Raw genomic sequence first — 23,577 nt, forward strand, 5'->3', positions numbered from 1 at the left:
GTGGTTATTTGGTTATTGTTGATGTGTGCCAACCCTATAACTACTTCAAGGAGAGTAGGCAAGAAAAGGAATTATTTTTTTGCCTTTGGTCTTCCATCAATCACTTGCATTGTGCTAAATGCAAACTGTTTGAAAGAGTTTCAAAAAAAAAATTTTGTCAAACTACAAGGCCCTCAGATGGCCTGCAATCGTTAGTCTGTCCTCTCATTGATGCTAAAAACTAGTCAATTAACTCAATAAATTTCAGTAACACTGAAGAGAGCTAGTCATCTCAACAAGAATCATTTATTGTGTGGTAAAAATCTATTACCAATTGCACAATCAACAATTCATTGGCAAACATGTAAATGATTTATTATGTAACCCAATTTCAAGCTGACATCTATAGATTGTTTTCACTGTCACGCAATAAAAAAATAAATCGAAAACCATTCAGTGGATAAAGTCAAGAAATTGTGATATTCTAGGAAATAAATAAAGAAGATACTTCTCAACGTTTTTGGTCTACGTCTAACTTCTAAAAAAGCTAAAAATCATGAGATAGGTATATATTTTTCGACAAATGCGATCGTAACTTTGTGTCATGCACCACCATAATTCTGAAATCCAAAATACCCTGTTTTCCAAACAAGCACACTATTGAGCTATAAAATTCTTAACAAAAATTTACCCCCTCTTATGCCTGATGGGGATAAAAACTTTTGTGGCTCTTTAGTTTTCGATTTTAGAAAATGATGACGTCATGTGAAAACGATCTATAAATAGTATGATAGACAACCATCTTCATTATGCTAAAGCACATCAAGGTCAAGCTTACTGTCCTCAAGTAACACCATCTATCTGAGATGAACTGGTTTTGTTACTGAACAAATTTCTCATTGTAACACTAGATAATTATTATCAGTAGTCTACCAAAAATACAACAGTACCAGACAATACAACCACAACATGCAGACAGTGTGAAGAGGAAATTTACAAACATGAACAGTAATAAAAGCAGCCTGTTCAAACTGAACAGGCCTGTTTCAAACATGAACAGAAATAAAAGCGGCCTGGCCTATTTATTCTCATCCAAAGTTGTCAATAAATCACAAAGTCATAAATAGCTGACAACTACCTGCACTTTCTCTCCAGATATTACTGATGAAATGTTTCGTTTTTCTCTTAGAGCATTCTTTTTAGAAAATTACAACATTAAAAGATACAAGACTTAAGTCCGGAGTCTTCTACTCCACAATATAGCTTTGGCTTGTTGCTAATTGATTTACAAAACAAGACGTTCCAAACATGAACAATAATAAAAGTGGCCTGGCCTATTTATTCTCACCCAAAGTAGTCAATAAATCACAAAGTCATAAATAGCCGACAACAACCTGCACTTTCTCTCCAAATGTTACTGACAATATGTTTCGCTTTTCTCTCAGAGTATTCTTTTTAGAAAATTACAACATTAAAAGGTACATGATTCAAGTCTAGAGTGCATTACTTCACAATATACCACAACTGATAGAGTTGAACATTGGAAAAACCCAACTAACTACACATGACTCAAGGCTTTCAGAGAGGAAAAGGTTAATTGACAGACCTAAGACATGCTGAAGATTGGACAAAGCTGTCTGGAAAAACATGTCATACTACCATGCTGTTTCCAGACACTATGCACAAACCCTTTGAAAAGCAATTTACATGCACATGTAAAAGGTATGGATGTTCAAGGAACATCACTATTTACTTTAGCTCTAGCACCTTCGAGATATGGTTCAAATTCCTGCACAAGTTTCTCATCAGAGATTATCCCCCACAGACACGCTGAGTAGTGAATACAGTTCACCGATCGCAGCACAGTTGGAAGAGATGTGTTCTTATTGGTGACACAGCTGAAGATAGGGTTCCAGGCTGTACAAGGCCTCCCAGAGCAAAACACTTGAGTCTGCCAAGAGCCACTGACTTTGGTTCTTTCAAATCGTACATGGACAAACCCAATGAGATCAGTTGCTAGGCTACTGCCCTGATCTGTGTGAAGTTGATCAACAACAACAAAAGTCCTGTCTGACACGCCTTGCACGAGAGGAACACTTTTGCTATTGCATTGCCTGTTCAATTCCTTTAATGAGTTGCACACCTCCTCAGAGAAATATTCACTTGTTAACTTCTCTTCATTGAGTTCAAGCACTGTTGAATTATTTGTCAATCCCTGAGTACGGGAAATCTTTGCATGTTCACATAAGAAGGACATAGGCTTGTTACCCAGTTCCCTTGCTGTTACACAGGGAGGGTAGTCACATGAATAAACATCTCGCATTCTGTTTTCTGGGTCATTTCTTTCGCACCAAACAAAGCACCTGTGATCTGGTCCAGCCTTGCTTCTTCTTACAGAGAACACAGACACTGTTGAGTTTGATGGGATGTGAAGCTGAATTGCTTGTCGCAAATGCTTCCTGTTCCGTTTGAATGGAGGATTAGACTCGTTTAACAGAAACTTGCAGTGCTTGCATACTTTAGAGCGGCAGCCAATAAGACACTGACACTTCTGGCAAGGCATCACTCCTCTTCTGGTAGCATTTCCAGGAAGCATTCTAAACAGAGAACGTATTCATGGATTACCACTCCAGTGACTAATGTGTCAAAGAAAAGCCAAATCTACTCTTTGGTAGTTTTGCTTAAGCGCTAAGGTAAAAGTCTGACAGAGGAAGGGAATACAAGTCTAGCTACTCCCAAGTTGAGATTACTAGTCACTGTTCAAAAAAGGAGCCCACGCTCCTCCCTTGAAGATCACAGCGGGACAAGTGATAATAGCAAGTCCAGCTGACTCTCTTGAGGAGGAAGGTAGACCAGACTCCAGAGAGTGGCAGAAATCAAACCTAACGTTTCGAAGATGACTTGCAGATTCAATGATAGCATCTAAGATTCCCCACCAAAAAAAATCAGTCCATACACCACACAACCAACATATTTTGAATTCACTTGATTAGTAATTGCAAATGAAAATAAAATTATAAGTATTTCCTTCAAAATTATTCTTAGACCATTTCTATTGTCTGCATTATCTACATTGCCTCAAACTCACAATCAGGCTACCCATAAAAACTTAGCTATTGAAAGTCCCTACCTTAGCTGGGAGTCTGTAGGCTTCACTTCAACAACACTGTCAGCCATCTCTTCCTCAACAGCTGATGCCACACTTGACTGAATTTCTAGAACAGCTTGGCCTTCATCAAATGACTTTGGTCTTATTTTCCTGTACTTTGCCTGGCTAGACATGTCATCCTCGATAACAATATGTTTTGTTTTGACTCCTATCAGACTTGACGAACTTGTGCCAGGCTGGGTGTTATCAGTCACTGGGTTTAATGCAGTTCTTATTTTCTTGCCATTCTGCTGTGCAAGATGACCCAAGAACAATGCAACAGAATTTGCGTCATAAGCATTATCAGGACTGCCCAGTGGGCCAGTGGATACTTGTGTCTGTTCTTGCTGCTGTTCAATCTCTTCGTCACCATCTTGTCCTCCCTGTGAATTACAATTTTGCTGTTCCATACCCAGTTTATCAGCTTCCACCTGATGGTCTGGTGCGATGTAGACACTGCTGTTTTGATTTTGTACAAGGAGAGTGTGGATTAAATCCTGCAGACTTGTGTGGTAATTCTTTTTCCCAATCACTTGTTCACTGTCATTTTGTGGAGCTGGTTCTGATTCTACACCATCAACAACAGATGCTATACTCTGTTGGCATTCTTCTTCATAAGATGCTGTTGTAGCTAGTTCAGAATCTTCCACAACTTGCTTTGAAGCATCTTCTGCAGTGTTCAAGATCTCAGATGTGGCTATCTCAGTTTCACTTTCCATCACTACAACATCGACATTCGTAGTATCCAACTCTATACTGACAGTGCCTTTTTCCTCATCGTTGCTGGATTCTTTATTTTGCCAAGATTTTCTTGATCTCTTTCTTTGCTTGCTGGGACTACAAAACTTGCACTGTTTTGATCGATAACCAATCTTCTTCATGCAGAGTTGACATGTCTTGACTCCTCTTCTTGTAGCATTTATACCCAAAAGTCTGAAAAAGGAATGCTAAAGCATAAGATTCCTATCACAACAGCAAAAGCAGCCAATATGAGGGGTGGCAAGAGGTCATTAAAAAACCATGGGTCTCCCAAAATTTTTGTCGGATTTCATGTGTCTTGCAGCTTTTTTTTTTTTGCAGTTATATGTGTCTCGCAGTCTCAATTGTTTTTCAAGGCTAAGAAAGTCTAGAAGTACCAGTATGTTTGCTTTTTTGTAAGCTTAAATGATGTCTAAACATTTTAGAACTTGAAAGTCTCAAGCTTGCATTTAAAAGACTTTGAAGTCTCGGTCTCGCAATTGAACAAATCAAAATACCTCGGACACCCAAAGAAAAACTCTAGTCTCGCCTTCTCGCCAAGTCCTGCATTTACGATTCACGACCCCTAAGTTGATTATTTTTCACAAGTGTTCAATAACTGATTTCTCCTTAGAACAATAATATATAATTTAATAAGCAGACAGGCAACAAAAATATTGAAAATTATCCACCACAAGATACTCTCTGGCTGCTGAGAAGAAACATGTGGTATGAAATAGCTCACATGTTTTTAATAAAGTGTGCAATTGCAAAGGTCAGATAAAGCTCTGCTATAAAAATCTTCAGATTGTGGTAGTCGTCTTTTTTTAGCAGTAATAACTTGCAATTTTTAAGTTTCATTAACAGTCGACTGAAATTAATTCTAAACTAAAATCAAGGTTTATCCAATATTTAATGCACAAAGGCAGCAATTTAAATTAGTTTTCAGGTAAGACTTAAGCTTAAATGTGACTTCAAAAAGTTATGTAACATCACAACCACTCACCTTCCATACGCGTTGGAATCGCTGTCCGCTTCAACCTTTTCAATGACCTCTCCAGAATCTGCCGGTTTGGGCTCGATTTTTCGCAGGCCTTGAGACTGGACGTTACTAGTTACTAAGATGGTGGTTCCAACACTTATCGCAGCCGGGGTAGAGGACCCCGTAAGAAGCTTCGTCAAAACTTCGCTTCCATTCGAAGAAGCAGTGTTGTTGGTCGTCAGTAATTTAACGATGACATGGTCGTCTGCTCCTCCTAATAATGTGCTCTCTAAGATGGGAGCGGGAGTTGAGTCTTGTTCCGAAGATTGGTCGCTCCACAAAGTCTCATTTGACATGATATCTGTAGATCCACATCAGCTGTCTTCGAAATCTGCTTCCACAAGTAAACAAAGTATTTTCATGAATATTTTTCGGCTTTAGAAAACTCTCTTAGGCCAGAAATTCAACAAATATCTTCAGGCAGGTACTTAATTCTTTCCAAAGATCAACTGAGAGCTGAACGGTCAACAAATAATGATTTTTTGCACTAACAAACTCAGTCCACACCACGACAAAGAAAGATGGTGGAAAAACAGCGCCTGACAGCAGTATAATATGTAGCCAGCGATATACGCCGCTGTACTCAAGCACGTGACAAGTTACCGAAACGAAAATATAGGTCCGTTGTGCATACTAATACCCTAATGTTACACAAACAATCTTCTTCAAATGTCAGCTGAAATGTCTCGATAAACGTATGTTATCTTGACGACACACTACACATCGAGACATGGGACGTAAGGACCATTTACGAACATGCTATAAAACATTATTACAACGAAGACAGTAGGATATGGTGGCGCAGGGCAGGGAACGTCAAAAGACTCCCACCGATGACCTATACGCTAGGAGAAGTTAAAGGCCTTAAGCAAGTTAGACGGTATTCAAGGGTGTGCAACTTACTTCCCAAAACCCTTACCCTATTTATGACCAAAATCTGCGATTTTCCCCAACCCTATTTATGTCCTGAAAAAGTAACTTCTTCCAAAAAACATTCCCAGTTCAAGTCGTTCAAGACTAGAGCACAAAAACCATGCCCTACTTATGACCAAAATGACCAAAATCGATGCCCTTTTTATGCCATTTAGGGCCGCACATACTTATATAGCCCATATAAGGGACTGAGTAATGCCCTTCCCCCGGAAGGTACCCGTGGGCTTCTTAATTCGACCTGATATGAAGTTTCAACGCTTGTTTTCTTTCATCCAGTATTCCAAGAATAAATTGCGATATGTCCAGACGCATATGCTGTAGTCAAGTTTTTATCAAACCGAGTTCCTCCTTGTCTTCGAGAATCTAACAGGACTATCCAAGGGAATTCTTCTGCAGTCGATCACTACAGGAAGGAACAACATTCAACGAATCTCATAAACCCGTAGCACTGGTAGTGTCAATCTTTAAATCACTCTGAAAACGTAAAGTTACTGATTTTAACTGACTTTGGCTTGGATTCCACTTCCATCCCAGACGTTAAAAAGGTCGTAAAACAATAGTCTGTCCGACCGGCGCCCGCGGTAAGGAAATTTTTTCTTTGGTTTGAAAGTTTCTCAAAGTTTGGTAGCAAAGTCTCTTTTTTTCTATACATTTAAAAGCTTTGTTCTTTCAATTCAAAAGTTGTCAGTTTTGCGCGGAATAGTTCCTAAACCGACGACGTAAACAAGATACATATCTTGAAAATACAAATCATATTTCACCCTCAGTCCCAGGCGCTCCCTCTCTTGACGTGACGTGACGAGGTTTCAGATATCTCTGCAATCTTCTAATGTCAGTGCCACCTACCCTACGTCACAACCTTCAATAGGACCGCAAAAGAGCCGGTATTGGCATTGTGGTTCCTATCTCTACGTGATGATCGTAAACTGCTGCGACTGAACACGCACAAAGGTCGCTTGCAATTTTGATCAACTTTGCCCTATGGTGAAGATGTGCTTGACGATACCTGTTGCACGAAACATTTCCCATTTAAAAAGCTACCATATCAGGACATATATTTCTGTTGCAGAACATCACAGTGTCAGCATTTTATTCTAATTTAAAATGCCACAAGAGTTAACGACCAATGAGGAGGTTGAATGGCTCACTCTTGCCACATAGAGTACAGCCATCATTTGACTTTTCGAAACAATCAGGACATAGCTATAACCAAATGTAGCTAAATGTTCAACGTCACGGAGTCCAGTCGAGAAAATCGCTCAAAACATGGTCAGAAACAGTCGGAAATCACTTGAGGCCACATTCAAACTAATATTTGCCGGACGTCTCCATTTTTGCTATAGTAACGTTTCTATCGGCACGTTATCGAAATTGTGCTTACTCTTACAATGCCTTTAACATACACTCGATCGAAGAATGCTATCAGTACTGTAATGTTCGTGTGGAGTTTCATTTTACATTTCCTTGTTGTTTTCAAGAAAGCATTTCCAAAATCATGACTGTTCAGTACACATTCCCAAAATAGTACAAAAGCAAAGTATTTTTACTTTGTGCAGAGTAAATAAGGAATCTAAAAGTTTTCCACGGGAACGGAAAATTGTATTTATTGAAGATAAGTTTAATTGCCAGATTTCTATTTTAGCGTACTTTTTATAATTTGTGTGACTGTCATATTGTTTTACAGCGCCAAAATAGATCAAAATACTGGGAAATGGTGTTCTCCGGCATGGGTTCAGTTCCCTAATGAATAATATTATGCCTGGCTTCGTAAGTTTATCAGCCTTAGTGACCCAAGTTATTTAATTCCATTTTCTAACTTATCATTGAAGAAAACGAAAAAGAAATCCTAAGACATACTTCTAAACTTTCCAAACTAACCGCTTTTTTTCTCTAAAAGCCGCGTTCAAAAGGACCGATGTTTTCTTCCAGGCGGCCAGCCGGTTATTTTAGGTAAGGGGAAAAATTAATGTTGAAGGGAATTAGTATATTAAACGTGTTAAAGAAGGCTTAAAAAAGGATCAGGTTGTGACCGATGTATATCTTAGAACAGCCCTCAACTCAATCAGTTGAGCAAACAGTGCCGGATCATATGATCTGAAGAGACTTTCCATCTATGTGGGGATGTGATAAAGAGGTGAGGGCAGAACATTTTTGGAAAGATCATTAAGGGATTAGTATCAGGTTTGTTGCTGAAAGAAATGGAAACATCCAAAAATAGACTTGGAATGTGAGGACAACTGCAACTTGTCCGTTATTAAGGTCCAATTGTTTTGACTCAAACATGAGCAGAGTCAGTTATTCACTTACTTTAAAAAACCTGGTGGTCCACTGAATGGTTAGATCGATGGGTTAGTCATCAGAAGAACAGTTGAAAGGTCTTAAAACGGCCCGCAATGTTGTATGTGTTCGTATTACAGGAGGAGTTGTATTAACAGATTGAAAGAGATTAAAGACAAGTGAGCAGAAATGATTGAGGAGGCTTTTCTTCGAGCCAAAAGAAAATGGAAACCATAACTGATATCGAGTTTAATATCGAGTTGTTCCTGTTAATGAGATGGTCGTAAAACGCGATATGCCGCGACATCCAAGAATCTGTACCGGTCAGTTCTGATTGGCTAAAAGTGCGTTTTGCTAGGTTTAATTATCTAAAAGCACAGCGGAGAAACGTATTTTATTACTCCTCGTGCGTGCATGCTTATGTGTGAAACGTGATTTTGACTTCTTTTCGGGTCGGGTAATCTTGTGTAATTATGTTCCGGCTGAAGGCTTGGGCCCTATCCACACTACGCCGGAGAAATTTGAAAACGCACTTTATTTTTATGGTTAGGCCTACAGTCCACACTAATCCATCACGAAAACGGAACTTTTCGAAAACGCTCGTCAAACCGGAGGAATTTGAAAACGCCGGCTTTGCGTTTTCGCTTGGACGGAAAATATTTTTTGAAAACGATGAAGTTACGATAATCGTGTGATTTCCCTGACCGAGTTTTCTTCAAACACAAATCCAAAATGACCGGCGATTGTTACGTTTTCAAATTTCTCCGGCGTGGTGTGGACGGAAAATTACACTGAGTGAGTGAAAATTACACACACGCAGCGTGGGCGGTGCCTTATAATCAAGACAATTAGTCTTCGCAAGCCGTCAATGATGGCGGAAAATATGGGTTCGGAGAAAATCTCAACTGATTATTAGGTTCATTAGGTTCTTATTTCTTGTTTTGTAACTCTTAATTAACCGCAGGTCCACATCAGCTTATGCTGCCTATATACCGACCTGCCTAAACAAATAAGTGATGTATGTATGTATGTATGTATGTATGTATGTATGTATGTATGTATGTATGTATGTATGTATGTATGTATGTATGTATGTATGTATGTATGTATGTATGTATGTATGTATGTATGTATGTATGTATGTATGTATGTATGTATGTATGTATGTATGTATGTATGTATGTATGTATGTATGTATGTATGTATGTATGTATGTATGTATGTATGTATGTATGTATGTATGTATGTATGTATGTATGTATGTATGTATGTATGTATGTATGTATGTATGTATGTATGTATGTATGTATGTATGTATGTATGTATGTATGTATGTATGTATGTATGTATGTATGTATGTATGTATGTATGTATGTATGTATGTATGTATGTATGTATGTATGTATGTATGTATGTATGTATGTATGTATGTATGTATGTATGTATGTATGTATGTATGTATGTATGTATGTATGTATGTATGTATGTATGTATGTATGTATGTATGTATGTATGTATGTATGTATGTATGTATGTATGTATGTATGTATGTATGTATGTATGTATGTATGTATGTATGTATGTATGTATGTATGTATGTATGTATGTATGTATGTATGTATGTATGTATGTATGTATGTATGTATGTATGTATGTATGTATGTATGTATGTATGTATGTATGTATGTATGTATGTATGTATGTATGTATGTATGTATGTATGTATGTATGTATGTATGTATGTATGTATGTATGTATGTATGTATGTATGTATGTATGTATGTATGTATGTATGTATGTATGTATGTATGTATGTATGTATGTATGTATGTATGTATGTATGTATGTATGTATGTATGTATGTATGTATGTATGTATGTATGTATGTATGTATGTATGTATGTATGTATGTATGTATGTATGTATGTATGTATGTATGTATGTATGTATGTATGTATGTATGTATGTATGTATGTATGTATGTATGTATGTATGTATGTATGTATGTATGTATGTATGTATGTATGTATGTATGTATGTATGTATGTATGTATGTATGTATGTATGTATGTATGTATGTATGTATGTATGTATGTATGTATGTATGTATGTATGTATGTATGTATGTATGTATGTATGTATGTATGTATGTATGTATGTATGTATGTATGTATGTATGTATGTATGTATGTATGTATGTATGTATGTATGTATGTATGTATGTATGTATGTATGTATGTATGTATGTATGTATGTATGTATGTATGTATGTATGTATGTATGTATGTATGTATGTATGTATGTATGTATGTATGTATGTATGTATGTATGTATGTATGTATGTATGAGAAACAAAACAAACTTTAATTTTTTTCCTCGGTCTTTCTTTGCCTAAAACTTTTCTGAGCTCGAAGTTTTAAATCCTGCATTGGCACTGACCAGCATTTTAAGATCCCATCACTGCTTTTCATGTCTTCTATCAAGTCCATCACGTCCAGAAGAATTTGCATTTTTGAATAGTTTTTTTTCAGACATTGCTTTGCTTCCTTCTTCATAGGAAGTATTAATCCACTTATCCAGTCCAGGAAAATGGCCAAAATGGCTCGACACGATTGGTCGAGAGTGCACTCGAGACGAACCATCACAGAGCCATACTGGCCGAGAAGGACTAAAAACAAGTAAAGTCGGGAAACTCCCACACTTTAAATTATTTTACCGCTTGCTACAATAATACCTTTTTCAAAGCGTGATGATGAAGGTTACTCAGTAAATAAGTGAAAATTAGGTGAAGAAAGTTCGTTTGTCTGACTGGTTCCCTGAGTAGTCCGAATATTGCAATACACGCATTGCTGAGATGGACCGATCGGAAATAGTTTCGCCAAGTTGTCTTTCCAAAACATTGTGCACAAAGGAAAACTGTTTCGTCTTAACTAGAAATATATTTTCTTTTATGTCTGGAGGATAACTTTGAGTTGAACTTTCCAAAAAAGGGCCAGAGAAGTCAAATCAGGATATACGAAGTCTAAAGCTCGGTCCATAAACTTGCCAAAACACAACTCCACCAATATTTCCCCAACATACTGCATTTACTAGCCTGTAAGAGCATCCGGTTTTTTCGGCTCTTGTTTCTAGCTTTTTCTGACCGCGTGAAACAAGAGCTAAAAAAACCGGATGCCCTCGCAAGCTACCCCAATACGGACCTCACGCTAGCTCAATAAATATGGGTTATTGACCAAGCGTGAGGTCAAGATGGCTGGATATTGACCAAGTTCTTTTTTTTTTTTGCGTGTTTATGGAACGAAACGGAGTCGAGGTCTACAAACACGCAAAAAAAAGAACGAGGCCAATTTACAGCCATCTTGACCAAACAAGCTTGGTCAATAAAGAATTTGTTATATGGAAAAAGATCACTATTTACTTGTGGAACACAGCGGGAAATCCCGAGCGGGCAAGATAGCGCCATCTTGCCCGCTCCGGTAGCCAATCACAGAATTCGGTTCTTCTTGCCCGCTCACAGAGCGAACCATATAAATAACATACATTTTTAAATTAACAGTATAAGCCGATATGGCTAGTCTCTTGCTAGTTACCATCAGCAACGTGAAAACAAACCCAGTTCGCAAAAACCCTGGGAACGAGGTTGCCTAGAAACAATAACATAAACGTCATAATTCACAATTTGAAAAATGTAAGAGAAACGTTTCAATTTGAATAGAGAAGAAATACTGAATACATAAACAACAGCCTCCATTTGGTGCGGAAATATGCTCGGATATTTGTCCGCGGACATTATCTGTTCCGAGAATCGAACAGTTTTCTGAGAGCGTAGCTCGAGGAAAACTGTGAGCTTCGAGGAACAGATAATGTCCAAGGACAAGTATCCGAGCATATTTTTGGCCCTAAATGGAGAATATCACTCGGATATTCCCCAGTTCTACTGTAGTGCTTTCTGTTGCGATGGTCCATACAAATTTATGAATGTTTTAGATCACAGTAAGGTCCTCTTTACACGACCCCGGGTTGCTTTTTATCCCGGGTTGAATCACCGCGGCGGGTAACCCTTTTGTAGTCAAATGTTTATAAGCGTTTACATTAAAACAGTAGTCAAGGCGGATCAACGCCCCTTGCCGGGTAACCCTTGTCGAAACTGAGGTTGATCCGGCGAGAAGGGTTGAAACTTCTTCAATGAATGAGTTGCCAGTAATCGGATACCCGTGTTTGCGCGAAGAACTCTGGGATCGTCAGGGGGCAAACATTGCTAGTCGCTAGAAGGAAATGTATGGCGTAAAGTTGTTTCGAGGTACAAGAAAACGATTCTTGAGAGAGATCAAGGCTTTTTCGCCGTCGTTTTTATCGCAAATGGATTTGGGCAATGTTGATATGTGGAATATGTAAGTTTTTCTTTGAATAACCGTGAAATATGTCACAAAATCTACTGATAAACTCCGTTGCTTGCGTGAGGTTTATTGTGAAATTTACATCGCGTAATGGTCTGAAAATATTACAAAATTAATTAGGTATAAATCGAGAGGAAATAACCCAGTAAAGCCTTTTAAATTGCGTACAGGCTACTTTTGGCTTATTTGAAAGCTCAGTCATACAAATCATACTGGAAATAAGCCCGGTGGCGATCATTGTACTGTCGGGGGTTGATTTAATAACAAATGAGTCCGCGCGACTCATGCTGTGTGGCTACTGCGTTGCTCAAAGCCTTTGTTTTGCTTTTACAAGCACGTATTTCAGTGATTTTCCTTTTCTATAACAGATCAAGGGTAGCTCCTTGAATATATCTCTGAGTATTTGTATTTGAAAGTGCCATTTGTGCGTGATTATGCTTTCCAAAGTTTGGTATTGACGGTTGAGTGAAATTGCCCGACACAAAGGGTAGTAGTTCCTTCTGCAATTTTCGATTTCTGTTTTAGAGCTTCTTTTCTGTCTTAATATTTAACTTCTCGGAGGGTCTTTTCTATCATTTGCTCCGGGTAGCCTCTCGAGATCAGGCGTGTATTGAAATTTTCAATATTCTCTTCAATGTGTTTCACAATAAACCCCACGCAAGCAAAAGGGAGTTTATCCCCGGGAGTTTATCGGTAAATTTTATCACTTATTTCACGGTTATTCAAACAAAAACTTACATTTTCCACGTATCAACATTGCAAAAATCCATTTGCGATAAAACAACGGCGAAAAACCGTTGATCTCTCCCCAAAACCATGTTTTCGGGCGTCGAAACAACTTTTCGCCATACATTTCCTTCTAGCGACTTGCAATGTTTGCCCCCTGACGATCCCAGAGTTCTTTTCGCAAACACGGGTATCCGATTACTGGCAGTTCTCATGAGTTCATTCTCATTCTCATTTACTCATGTAAACAGTGGGCCAAAAGCTAACCCGGGTTGGTACTTTCAGTCAAATAACCATGTTATTTCGTTCTTTTTTTTTATCTCTTTTTTTCTTTCTTTCTTTCTTTCTTGGTTTGTACATCAGGACCTCCCACCATTCCGTTATACTTTCTAGGTTTTTTTTGGTCATCATTCTAGCCCGGGTCAGGCTCGAAGCAAGCCACACGCTTTCGCAGACTTACAACCCAGGTTGGTGTGAAGTGTTTATTTTCAGCACTCTCTGCGGTGATTCAACCCGGGGTAATAAGCAACCCGACATGTTTTGACATCTTCCGCGAGAATATCCCTGGAAATCCTTTTGCAAAAATGGAAAAGCGGTTCCACCTCCCTATCCTGCCCTAGAAATCGGATTCCTCGTAAAATCGTATCCAGGGCCACCACACATGTTCCTAGAGTCAATGCCCCTCCACCCCCCCCCCCAATCCCCTATCAACCCCCAGGTAGCCCCACTCCCCTGAGCTGATAGACATACGGGCAAAACCAAAATGGCCAAATTTGACTCATTTTTGGCAATATTTTTTAGTATTTTTGAGAGATGGGGGCAGAGAAAAGGGTGTAAATTACGCTGGTCTCCCCCCTGCTAGGGTCTCCCTTCATTATGGCCCTTGTACGTGCATGTTTCACGGTGCCTGGTCAGGACATCAGTAATCAGGTAATTTTATGTTTTACGTCAGATTAAATCGCCCCACCTCTGATCTCTGTTATGTCTGAGGGGGCGTTACGCAAAACGACGACCTGGCTCCGTTGAAGTAGTTACACGAATGTTCTACGTTTTTTTGCGTAATAAACATCTGCTTAGACCAGTCTAAAATCCAGTCATCTTCCTTAGACGCTGGCGGTTACCCGATCGCGGCTTGATTTGCTTTGTGCCGGACTCTCAAGGTGGCTACTGGATATCAGAACTGTTTTGTAATCTAGCGTCTATTTCAAAACATAACCAATAATAATCTCTTAAAGTCACAATATCCAGACATGCGTGCACCCGCGAGTTGTGGACTATTTTGGGTTTATGTGTTGGCAATGAGCACCCGTATGTTTCCTGTGTTTTGATTTGTTGTTATTATTATTCCTTTTTTTTTTTTTTGCGGTACAGACCTACTTTCTTTTTAACAACACTGAGGACGTGAATGTATGCAAAACCATGAACCGTAATGCAGTCTGTTGCTACACGACAGCATCTTATCAGTTACCTTATTCGTGCAAGCGCAGAGACAAAAATCGAATTATCGTTTTTCCGGTGATCGCATTTCACTACAAACGGTATTCGTCTCCGAGATCGAGAAGCGGGGCCAATATCGGCAACAGCTTCAGCGCAACGCGTTCAACCGTACGACGGAATGAAGCAAGGACGTTTTAAATTGATTTGATATTGCGGCGAGACAAAATCATTCTACAGTCAGTGACTAAAAACAGAAGGTGTTGTGTGGGCTTTGTGAGTGTTTCAGTTGTGCGACCTGACACGGCCAATGTTTTGACACATTTTCCCTGCCCTGATTGGCTTAGTTCATATTAATCGCTTTTTGCTTTGTTTTCAGAGGCCCATTTGACACGCCGAACAATAACAAAAAGATCATTTGCTTTCACGTCTATTTTAAGCAACAGCGGGGTTCAATTTCCATACCATTGAAATGGCGTTTCAAGAGATTTAACAAAAGTGTTTTTAAATTTGACAAATGATCCATGAAAGAAGGAAGGCTTTGTTTTAGGTGAGAAAAGGCCGGTAACAATTCCGAAAGCACGAAAGTTCGGCTTTTCCTCGTAAGGATAAAGTTTGGTACAAGAACTGTTCTATTTGCTTTATTTAAATCTCTGACAGTTTCACTCTTTCTGTCTCCGAGGATTTTGACCGTGGCGAGGGATCACGTGTCAGAAGACAGATCATCGCTCGCTATAGAAATTTTCAATGTTTTTCTTTTTCCGCTTCGGTAGAATTAATCACGTGAAGGAAGCCAGTTCGTTGTAAATTTCAGTGGAGCTCACGAAATACACAATTTACATAGCCAAACACGCTCGCAGGAAAGAAACTATTTTGCTGTAGTCGTTGCAGACGCTTGTTTGTTTCGCTTTCTAATGGTTTTTCCGTTTGATTGATGGCCGATTGTGAGAGCCAATGAGTGACCCCGCTGTGAATAATGACGCAAATAGTGCGTTTATTGGCTTGTGTAAACAAAGGAACGAGAGCAGGATGTGTTTTATGTCTGTACCCTGAACCCGTTTATTTAGCTCCAAGTGCGTTTTTCCCGCACCTCTAACCTGCAAATTGAGACTAAATACGTGTACCATTCCCCAAAGCACTAGTCGGGAATGTTCCCAACATTTGACAAGCTAGCCACTGCGTCTTGTTGCAAAAACCCAGCCCCTCACCACGTGGTCTATGATAATTATGTTGCCATAGAAATCATTATCTTTTTTGACACTGAGACGACACACCTCTCACGTTTGCATTTTATATTCGTGTGCTATCACCGTTCAGCAAATCAGTGGAAAAGCAAAAAGGCAATCGGAGTTACGGGAAGCGTTAGTCTATTTAGACTCGTCAAGCTGGCAACATGTCCACAGCCCTGGTCTCCGCATTCTATGACGTGAATGACGTGCTGTACAAGGTAAATTTTCGTGTCGTTTTCTTTTGCGCGAAAACAATCGTATCTATTCATTTGGCGATGTCCCTAAAGTAAGGTTCTTTGTGCGAGGTGATTAAGAGCAATTTTGAACTCTCTTTGGCGCTATGATCTCACGTAAACATGGTAATCGTTTATCTTTTACAGAATAACAGAAACCTTGGCTTGGCTTTTGAGCAAAAACAGCGAAGCGAACGAAAGCCACTTCCTATCGGCCAGCCGAGGAGACATTCGACTTCTGTTTCAAGTTCTCGCTCGTCGCCGAACCTAATCACGCTCACTGGCAGTGGCTCGCCAAACAAACGAGAGCGCTCATTGAGTTTGAGTGCCGAAGAAGAGCGAAGACGTTCAAGTTCAAATTCCAGCCGCTACAAGACAGAACTTTGCCGTCCTTTTGAAGAAAACGGCACTTGTAAGTATGGCGACAAGTGCCAATTCGCCCACGGCGTTCACGAATTGCGTTCGCTTAGTCGCCATCCGAAATACAAAACTGAGTTGTGCCGAACATTTCACACCATCGGATTCTGCCCTTATGGACCGAGGTGCCATTTTATTCACAACGCTGAGGAACGACGGGCCGCTCAGATGATGATGAACGGTTCGCGAATGTCTCCTCCATCGCCGCTAATCGGGCCGCCTTCTCCTCCGCTCACCGAGCCAACTTCGCCAATGCCGACTTCATTAACTCCACCTTCTCCTTCTCCGCTTTCCTTCTACAACGACGACAGCCCATTGGGAAGTCCTATACAAAGCCCTCTGCCGATTCCTTCTCCGGCATCAAACAACGTCTTCACTTTCCCATCGCAAGCCCAAGACTACTCTCCTGTTCTTTCGCCAACCATGGGCAGTCCTCCCGGAGTGTTTTCGCCGGGATTAGAATTAAACGAAGAGGACGAATTGGATGAAGAAGACGACGATTTGCCCCCGACTCCTCCAGACTCCTACGATGCTTTGGCCGCCAACCGAAAGCGCTTACCTGTCTTCAACAGAATCTCCTTGCCAGAATGAGTTTGTAAAAATTATTAGCTTTTAGTAGTTTAACGTTTGTACACAAGATTTGTAATTTAACATTTTAAAGACTGATCGAGTCAACAAAACGCTGGAGAATCAGTTATTATTTCACGTCTAAATAGGGCACCAGAATATATATATTATATAATTAACCATATTTTTATGATCGGGACTAAAGCACAGATTTATATGCATCAAGCAGTTTCTATAGGTCCTAGAGCTATTTATCGAACAAAACAAAAGAAAATTATCGACGGAATTGCTAGTGTTAAACACGAAATTCCTATGTGTAAGTTTTTCGTACACGTTTTATATTTGGTCAATAATTACCACTGTATATTGTAAAGCTGTGAATAATGGAAGCTAAAATTATGGTCGTTTTTTTCTCGTTATCCTCCCTCAATTCCTATCTATTTAATATATTATTTATTTAACTTATAATACCAAGCGATAAGTGCTATTTTGTTACCGAATTTCGAATCAAATCCATAATTTTTGTTACAGTTAGGTAGAGAGAGTAATTCTTTAATATATCGCCTATTTACTTGGACGTAATTTAATGGTAGATAATTTATATTCGACTGTATAGGTTGGGAGTGTTACGCGCACTGATTTGGAAACCAAAGTTGTTTTTGAGGATAGGAACGATCTTTTGGAAAGCAATTCAATAAATGTTCCTCTAAATTTTGTAAATAACTGTGTGTGTTTTGATTTGAATTCTTCGTGCAAAGGGTGCCAGGGGGCGTTGCGCGAAATGATAAAGACGCTTGTGCAATAACATCAGCGCGACTTTCGCGACAACGATGCCAGGCATTGAGGGATCGATTTTCGCAAGGTCGAGCGTTAAAAAGTTTCAGTTTACAAGCTTTGCATGCGTGAAGCCCACTATTGAATTTTTGCCAACCGCAGGGAACCAAAAACGCGAATATCAAATGATACTTCTCTTCCTCGACCAATGGCGAGAAGGTGCTCTTTCATCGCCTCGGGGTATGCTTGAAATAAGACAGCGTTTGGCGAATGCAAACGCTTATCGACTAGCGCAGGGTCGAGCTGTTGACGGACAGTTAAATAACTTGAACTGACAGTAATCAAAGATGCTTTCGTTGCAGTTTTTACTCCTTTGCGTCGTGTTGTTTATAATCAGTACTTCCGTCATGGGTGATTGGATACGAGTTATCTTCGCTTTTCCTTTACATATGCCCTTAACCACCCACAATCCTTCCAAAACATTTTAAATCGCATGCAGAAGAAAGAGATTTGCAAACCAACACGCACGTTCTACTTCCAGCTACTCGATCAGTGAAGTGCGTCATGGTTGCGATGCTTCTACGTGATATCGGCAATCGAGCTGAAACTCGAACACAGCCGCGAAATATTGGATTTCGGTGGATTAGAAAGATTTACAGTGAGGCGTTTAAAGTATAAACGCAGCCGCAAAGAACAACTTTCAAAACAACACAAACTAGCTTCGGGCAAAATACACAACTATTAAAATCTGCATTACACGAGAACCCAGTAATTATAAATCTCTATTCAAAATCGTTCATTCGTTAACCGGCTTTCTGTGTTCCCTCATCTTCTTGCGTCTCTTTGTTAACGTAGAGAAATCAAGATTGTAACAATCGTGTGCCATGAAGTAAATCTGCCTCTCTTTGTAGAATTTTCTTCGAATTTCCCTCGCAAACGCAGCGGAAGACCGAATGTGCCGTGGGCGATAGTGCTTCATTTCCGGTTTGGTGGCGATGTGGTTTTCCGGTCAGTTGTCCTGTCACGTAGCCGGGCTAATACCAGGATTATTTTTGAAGAGAAATATTAACTGATTTACATACTTATATATTTACTTTGTTTAATACCAAAAACATACACAGAAACCTTCATTCTGGGTCCTTTCAGAGTGATTTTTGGAGGGCTTACTGTGAAATATGGTAATGAATCGAGGAAATCGGACTCTCAAAAATTAAACTTAGTTCAATCACAAAATTTAACTCTCGCAAAATTCATAAAGATAATATTTGAATTCCAGACACTTGAAGTCCTTGAGCTCCGGGGATTACAATATTTTTTTGTAGTATGCGTTTCTTATTACTGGTCTTTTTTATCAGTAATGTTGGATAGAACTTCATGAGTCACCAGCGAGCGGTTGAACAAATCGATATCGCCTAGAAAGATATTTCAGTTTACTGACTATCAAATATTCCGCTATGTTTGCGTGCAGGTATTACAACCTTATAAACTAGCTGTATATAAGTATCACATCATTTTTACGCAAATAAACAACCTGCCTTTTTTTTTGTTCTTTTCGAAGCAGTGAAAATCAGGGTTTTCTTTCTCTAAATTGTCAGTCTAGTGTCCACAGCGGGAATAAGTAAACCATATAACCACAGCTCTCTCTGCAACTACGATATTTCGTTGCAATCACCGTTGAATAATAACTTAGACCTGCTTCCCTTCTGAAGGAAGCGATGGTTAATGTCAAATGCCCGGGCTAGTTGGTTTCGGCGGAAATGGAAGGCCATGTAACGAAACAAGGAAATCTTCAAAAACTTTGAAAGTAAATGTTGACAAATGATGAAAAAAGGATGTTTTTGTCACGACCCCGAGATACAAATACGACATTCTACAGTTTTTTTTTTTTTTTTTGTTAAGGTACAACAATATTTTCTGTTTCCTCTCTTCAGAAAATAACAACATTTCCAGTTTTTTGGTATTACCGGTTATAAACAAATATTATTGCTAGGAGTAATCATAGCTTAGAACTTTATTCAAAAATTAGAAAACCATTTTTGTTTGATTAAAAAACAGCACCGTTGGTTCTTTGTTACTCAAAAGTTGAACTGTATACATTCTTATACGTGCTTTTGCAATTGATATTTCTAAAGCATTTTTTGTCCAGCCTTCATAGGGGGCAGTTATTTGACGAATTCCTCACAAGTCCAACATTGAAAGGAGTGTCACATTTAACTTTCCTACGCCAGTAGAAATAGCTTCCTGTCACCAAGGTTTCCAAGGAACATTTCAAATGATTACTAACCTCATAAGCAAGAAAAATACGCAAAGATCTGTCCCTTTAAATTTTCCAACAAAAACACATCTTAATCAGGTTATTTCCTAAGAGTGATCAAATCTAACTTCTCCTAAAATATTACAACGTTTTCAAGCAGAGAGGTAAAGAGATACTGATGGATACTGCCTTACACTACGAGTAGTCCCTCTTTCGCGTCACGCACGACGGACTAAGCGAAAGAGGGACTACTCGTAGTCTCGTACTGATCAGTCCAATGCCATCATGAACCCCTGGCATAAACGTTATTGAATTTTTTTTTTTTTTTTTTTTACAATTCTCACATTTTCTCAGAACCAAAATTTTAAAAAAAGGAATGCGTATCATTTACTAAAGAGAATTGGCATTTTAAGCAACTGACTGTCAAGTTCATTCTGTATATCATTGATTGGCCTGTGGCGGTTAAAAATATATACTGTTACGAATTTAACTTCTCAAGAGTTTCTTCTTGTTTCACTTACAGCAGAACACTTCGCCGCGGGGCAAGACTGATCGAGTTACAATTTCGCAAGTGGCGAACTTAAATAACCTTTTCCACGCACTTCATTTAACGACTTTTTAGAGTTTGTACGGCCGCAGTTTACGCATACATGTTGTATACGCACTTGAGACTGTTAAGAGATTGATAAATGACGTCATTATTTAATTCAACCCCTGTAAAAAGATTACGTCTGTGCAACTGGCGTAATTGATGAGTCAATTTTATGAAAGGCAGCTTATAGCAAGTTGACGGTAGAAGTTAAGGTCGTTAACAAGCATAACTTTTACCCTTAGTGCAACAGCGCAGAAAATGGGAAAGAAATCAAGTGGATTATATTAATACGATAACACCTCGAATTGTCACGGAAAAAGACTAAAGGCTTTCTCGATACCGCGTCAAAGAAAACAAACAAAAAATGGATCTTACATCCAATAAATGGTAAAATAAAGCGTGATTCAGTTGTCGGAGAGGAAGTTCCTGTCACCTGAATAAGCTACGAAAATATTGTTTAGTTTTGTTGCCCAATTCGGTAATGACGAAATTTCCTGCAGGATAGACTTGCAGCCAAAGGTCACCCTTGGGAGCTTATTACAACTGTTCGTTGTTTCCGAAAATAAATTGGAAAATTGCGAATTTACATTAATAGGAAGCTTTTCTTTTCAGCACGTACTGACCAGAATTAAATCCCAGATAAAGCTAGTTCGAAGCCGGTAATCAAATTCCATCCAGATTATTACAATTTGGGGATCTTGAATTGAGTTGGAAAAGGAAGATCGTTTTACACGTTTAAAGCAAAAAAATTTGCAAGCCTCAACGGCAGAATTCTTTTGTATAATATTATTGTTACGTTTTTATACCTCCTGTGGTGTTGAGAAAATGACTTTGGACTGTACATCCGCTATAAAAGATAGCGGTTACATAACCATTTTATCATCTCATATTTTACAATAGCTTGCTGTCGATAATGTCCTTCCCTGAATTTCAACATATCCTGAGCAATACTTCCGTCGATGAACGTACAACGAGGAAAACGTAAAACCAATGCCCCCGTTTAAGAAAGAGTATTCGAAGAAGTTTCCGCTTTTTAATTAAGTCCCTAAAAATAATCTGCAGTTGGTCAGAGATCCAGGAACAACTGCATTATCATCATGTAAATCTGTCATGGCTTCATCTCTCGTCTTTCAGATAACAACTCTGAAAGCTTGGTTTGTTTTCTCGGTCCACCTGTGTACACAATTTTGTGTCTAAATCAAATAGTGAAAGTGTTTTGAATTGCAAACTATGTTTAGGTGTCAAATTGTTGTGATAAAGTTCAAATGAAGGTTGTTTAAGTAAAGCTAGTACTAAACCAAATGCCTTTTCTAGCGCTATTTTAAGGTCTTATAAAAATTGCTTCTCTCTGTATGCCAAAGAAACATGAATGTAGGCACGCAATAGCTTTAAAATTAAGCGATTTCCATACAGGCACTTGTTATCTTCAGTTACAAAAACAATTAGTTTTCATATTTTGCTAGCAGAATAGACGCAAACGGTGCAGTTTCGATTGGTTGATTTTCAGCTATTAAAAGGCCGTAACCTCATTAAAATGGGAGTGCCAAAACACAGACAAGTTGGTGCCTAAAAGGCCGCAACTGGAATGTGGGGTCAAGCCCATTAAAAAGGGGCTTTGTTTTGTTTGGACAAAACATTTCTCCTCTGATTAAACATGGAATTTGCTAAGTCAACGATCGCATAAAACTGCAATTAGCTTGCGAATGAAGGAAGCAAAGTTTATATCATTTTAAAGGAAGTTTTTCTTCCAACATGACTAAACTTTGTGGAGGTATTTTCCATTTTCTTTGGCGACCATAAACAATAGCTTTAAACGCGGATAAGGATGTTACTGCGAAACATTGGACAAAACTAGGAACCTGATAAACGGCAAAGATTAAATATAATATTATAGCACACTGTCTCAATATAACTTAATGAACACATTGTCAGTTCAAGGAATTTTAAATATTTACATTGCAGTTGGGGGTTTTGGAAGCCTCTTTGAATTTGCTACAAAGTTAAAAGGAAATTTGACATGACAACGTCAACTTATTCCGTCGAAAGGCTGAAAGCATTCGATTGTTCACAATGGTTCTTCCGTGACAAGCCAAGACGTGTCAGCATATCCAAGTCCCTAATCCTACTCCAAAGTCCGCGAAAATCTGCAACAAAAATTTGGCTTTACTTCAATCGAATAGTAAACCAAATTAAAAGCCAGTTGATAGGTAAACGTGTGAAAGGTTAGATAAAAAAAATCGCAAGGTTAAACGGAAAATTGTTTCCATCCGCTAAGCTCCACGGTTCTTGAACGCCGGGAAGATGAGTAATAGAGAGTATCTATTTCTGTGAATGAATAAATATTGAATGTCGTGCGCTGCGGTGTAAAACGTCCTTGAATGGACGGAAAAGAATATAAAGTATCGCCGCCGTGGCAGTTTCAGTGATTTCCTTACAGCCCGATTTTTAAGTCACTGCTAGGATAGTTCAGTCTGTTGCAGCGGAAATGTTAAAATGCAGTTTAAGCAGTCTCTCGTGAAAAGAAAAGCCCTGAATTGTGCTGAATGCGACAAATGTATTCCTTTATGGATATCCGGTGGAAAAATGTACCGTCTACAGCCAGTACTCTTGGTCTGAAAGAGAGATAACTCTTAGAACATCATAATTTTCCCTGTTTCCGCCTCCAGTTTTCCTGCAACGCTGAGGATCAATGGCACATCGCTAGCAGTTTGGTTCCCTGGTAACCGTTGTGCCTGTTGGGCAAAAATCCAACATGTTTCTTGGTGCTGACCAAAAGGATCGCGGCTCCTTATGACGAGAATTTCCGGTCATGACGTCACTAACTTATGATGTCGAGC

At 39.0% G+C, this 23,577-nt stretch overlaps 2 protein-coding genes across 2 annotated transcripts; one reads left to right on the plus strand and one right to left on the minus strand.

The window, feature by feature from the left end:
• Nucleotides 1-266: 266 nt before the first annotated feature.
• Nucleotides 267-5,464, minus strand: LOC110069539 (uncharacterized). Its single transcript, XM_020777069.2, has 3 exons — nt 4,872-5,464; nt 3,110-4,060; nt 267-2,576 (listed from the first exon to the last, which is right to left on the minus strand). The coding sequence occupies exons 1-3, from the start codon at nt 5,201-5,203 to the stop codon at nt 1,712-1,714; spliced, it is 2,148 nt and encodes a 715-aa protein (XP_020632728.2). The 5' UTR covers nt 5,204-5,464; the 3' UTR covers nt 267-1,711.
• Nucleotides 5,465-15,856: 10,392 nt separating this feature from the next.
• On the plus strand, nt 15,857-17,843 carry LOC110042696 (mRNA decay activator protein ZFP36L1-like). The gene is made up of 2 exons (XM_020748063.2): nt 15,857-16,121; nt 16,284-17,843. Exons 1-2 carry the CDS (start codon nt 16,068-16,070, stop codon nt 17,142-17,144), a joined length of 915 nt encoding a protein of 304 aa, XP_020603722.1. The 5' UTR covers nt 15,857-16,067; the 3' UTR covers nt 17,145-17,843.
• The last annotated feature ends 5,734 nt before the right edge of the window (nt 17,844-23,577 follow it).

Source organism: Orbicella faveolata, unplaced genomic scaffold (genome assembly GCF_042242905.1).
Source record: "Orbicella faveolata isolate gen_17 unplaced genomic scaffold, um_ofav_v1 contig_24, whole genome shotgun sequence".
Lineage (NCBI taxonomy): Eukaryota > Metazoa > Cnidaria > Anthozoa > Scleractinia > Merulinidae > Orbicella > Orbicella faveolata.

Coding starts and splice junctions, on each gene's coding strand:
- LOC110069539 (XM_020777069.2), bottom strand. CDS start 5,203: ATGTCAAATGAGACTTTGTGGAGCGACCAATCTTCGGAACAAGACTCA. Junction 4,061..4,871: donor GATTCCAACGCGTATGGAAG/GTGAGTGGTTGT, acceptor TTCCTTTTTCAG/ACTTTTGGGTATAAATGCTA. Junction 2,577..3,109: donor CCTACAGACTCCCAGCTAAG/GTAGGGACTTTC, acceptor TTCTCTGTTTAG/AATGCTTCCTGGAAATGCTA.
- LOC110042696 (XM_020748063.2), top strand. CDS start 16,068: ATGTCCACAGCCCTGGTCTCCGCATTCTATGACGTGAATGACGTGCTG. Junction 16,122..16,283: donor TGAATGACGTGCTGTACAAG/GTAAATTTTCGT, acceptor TATCTTTTACAG/AATAACAGAAACCTTGGCTT.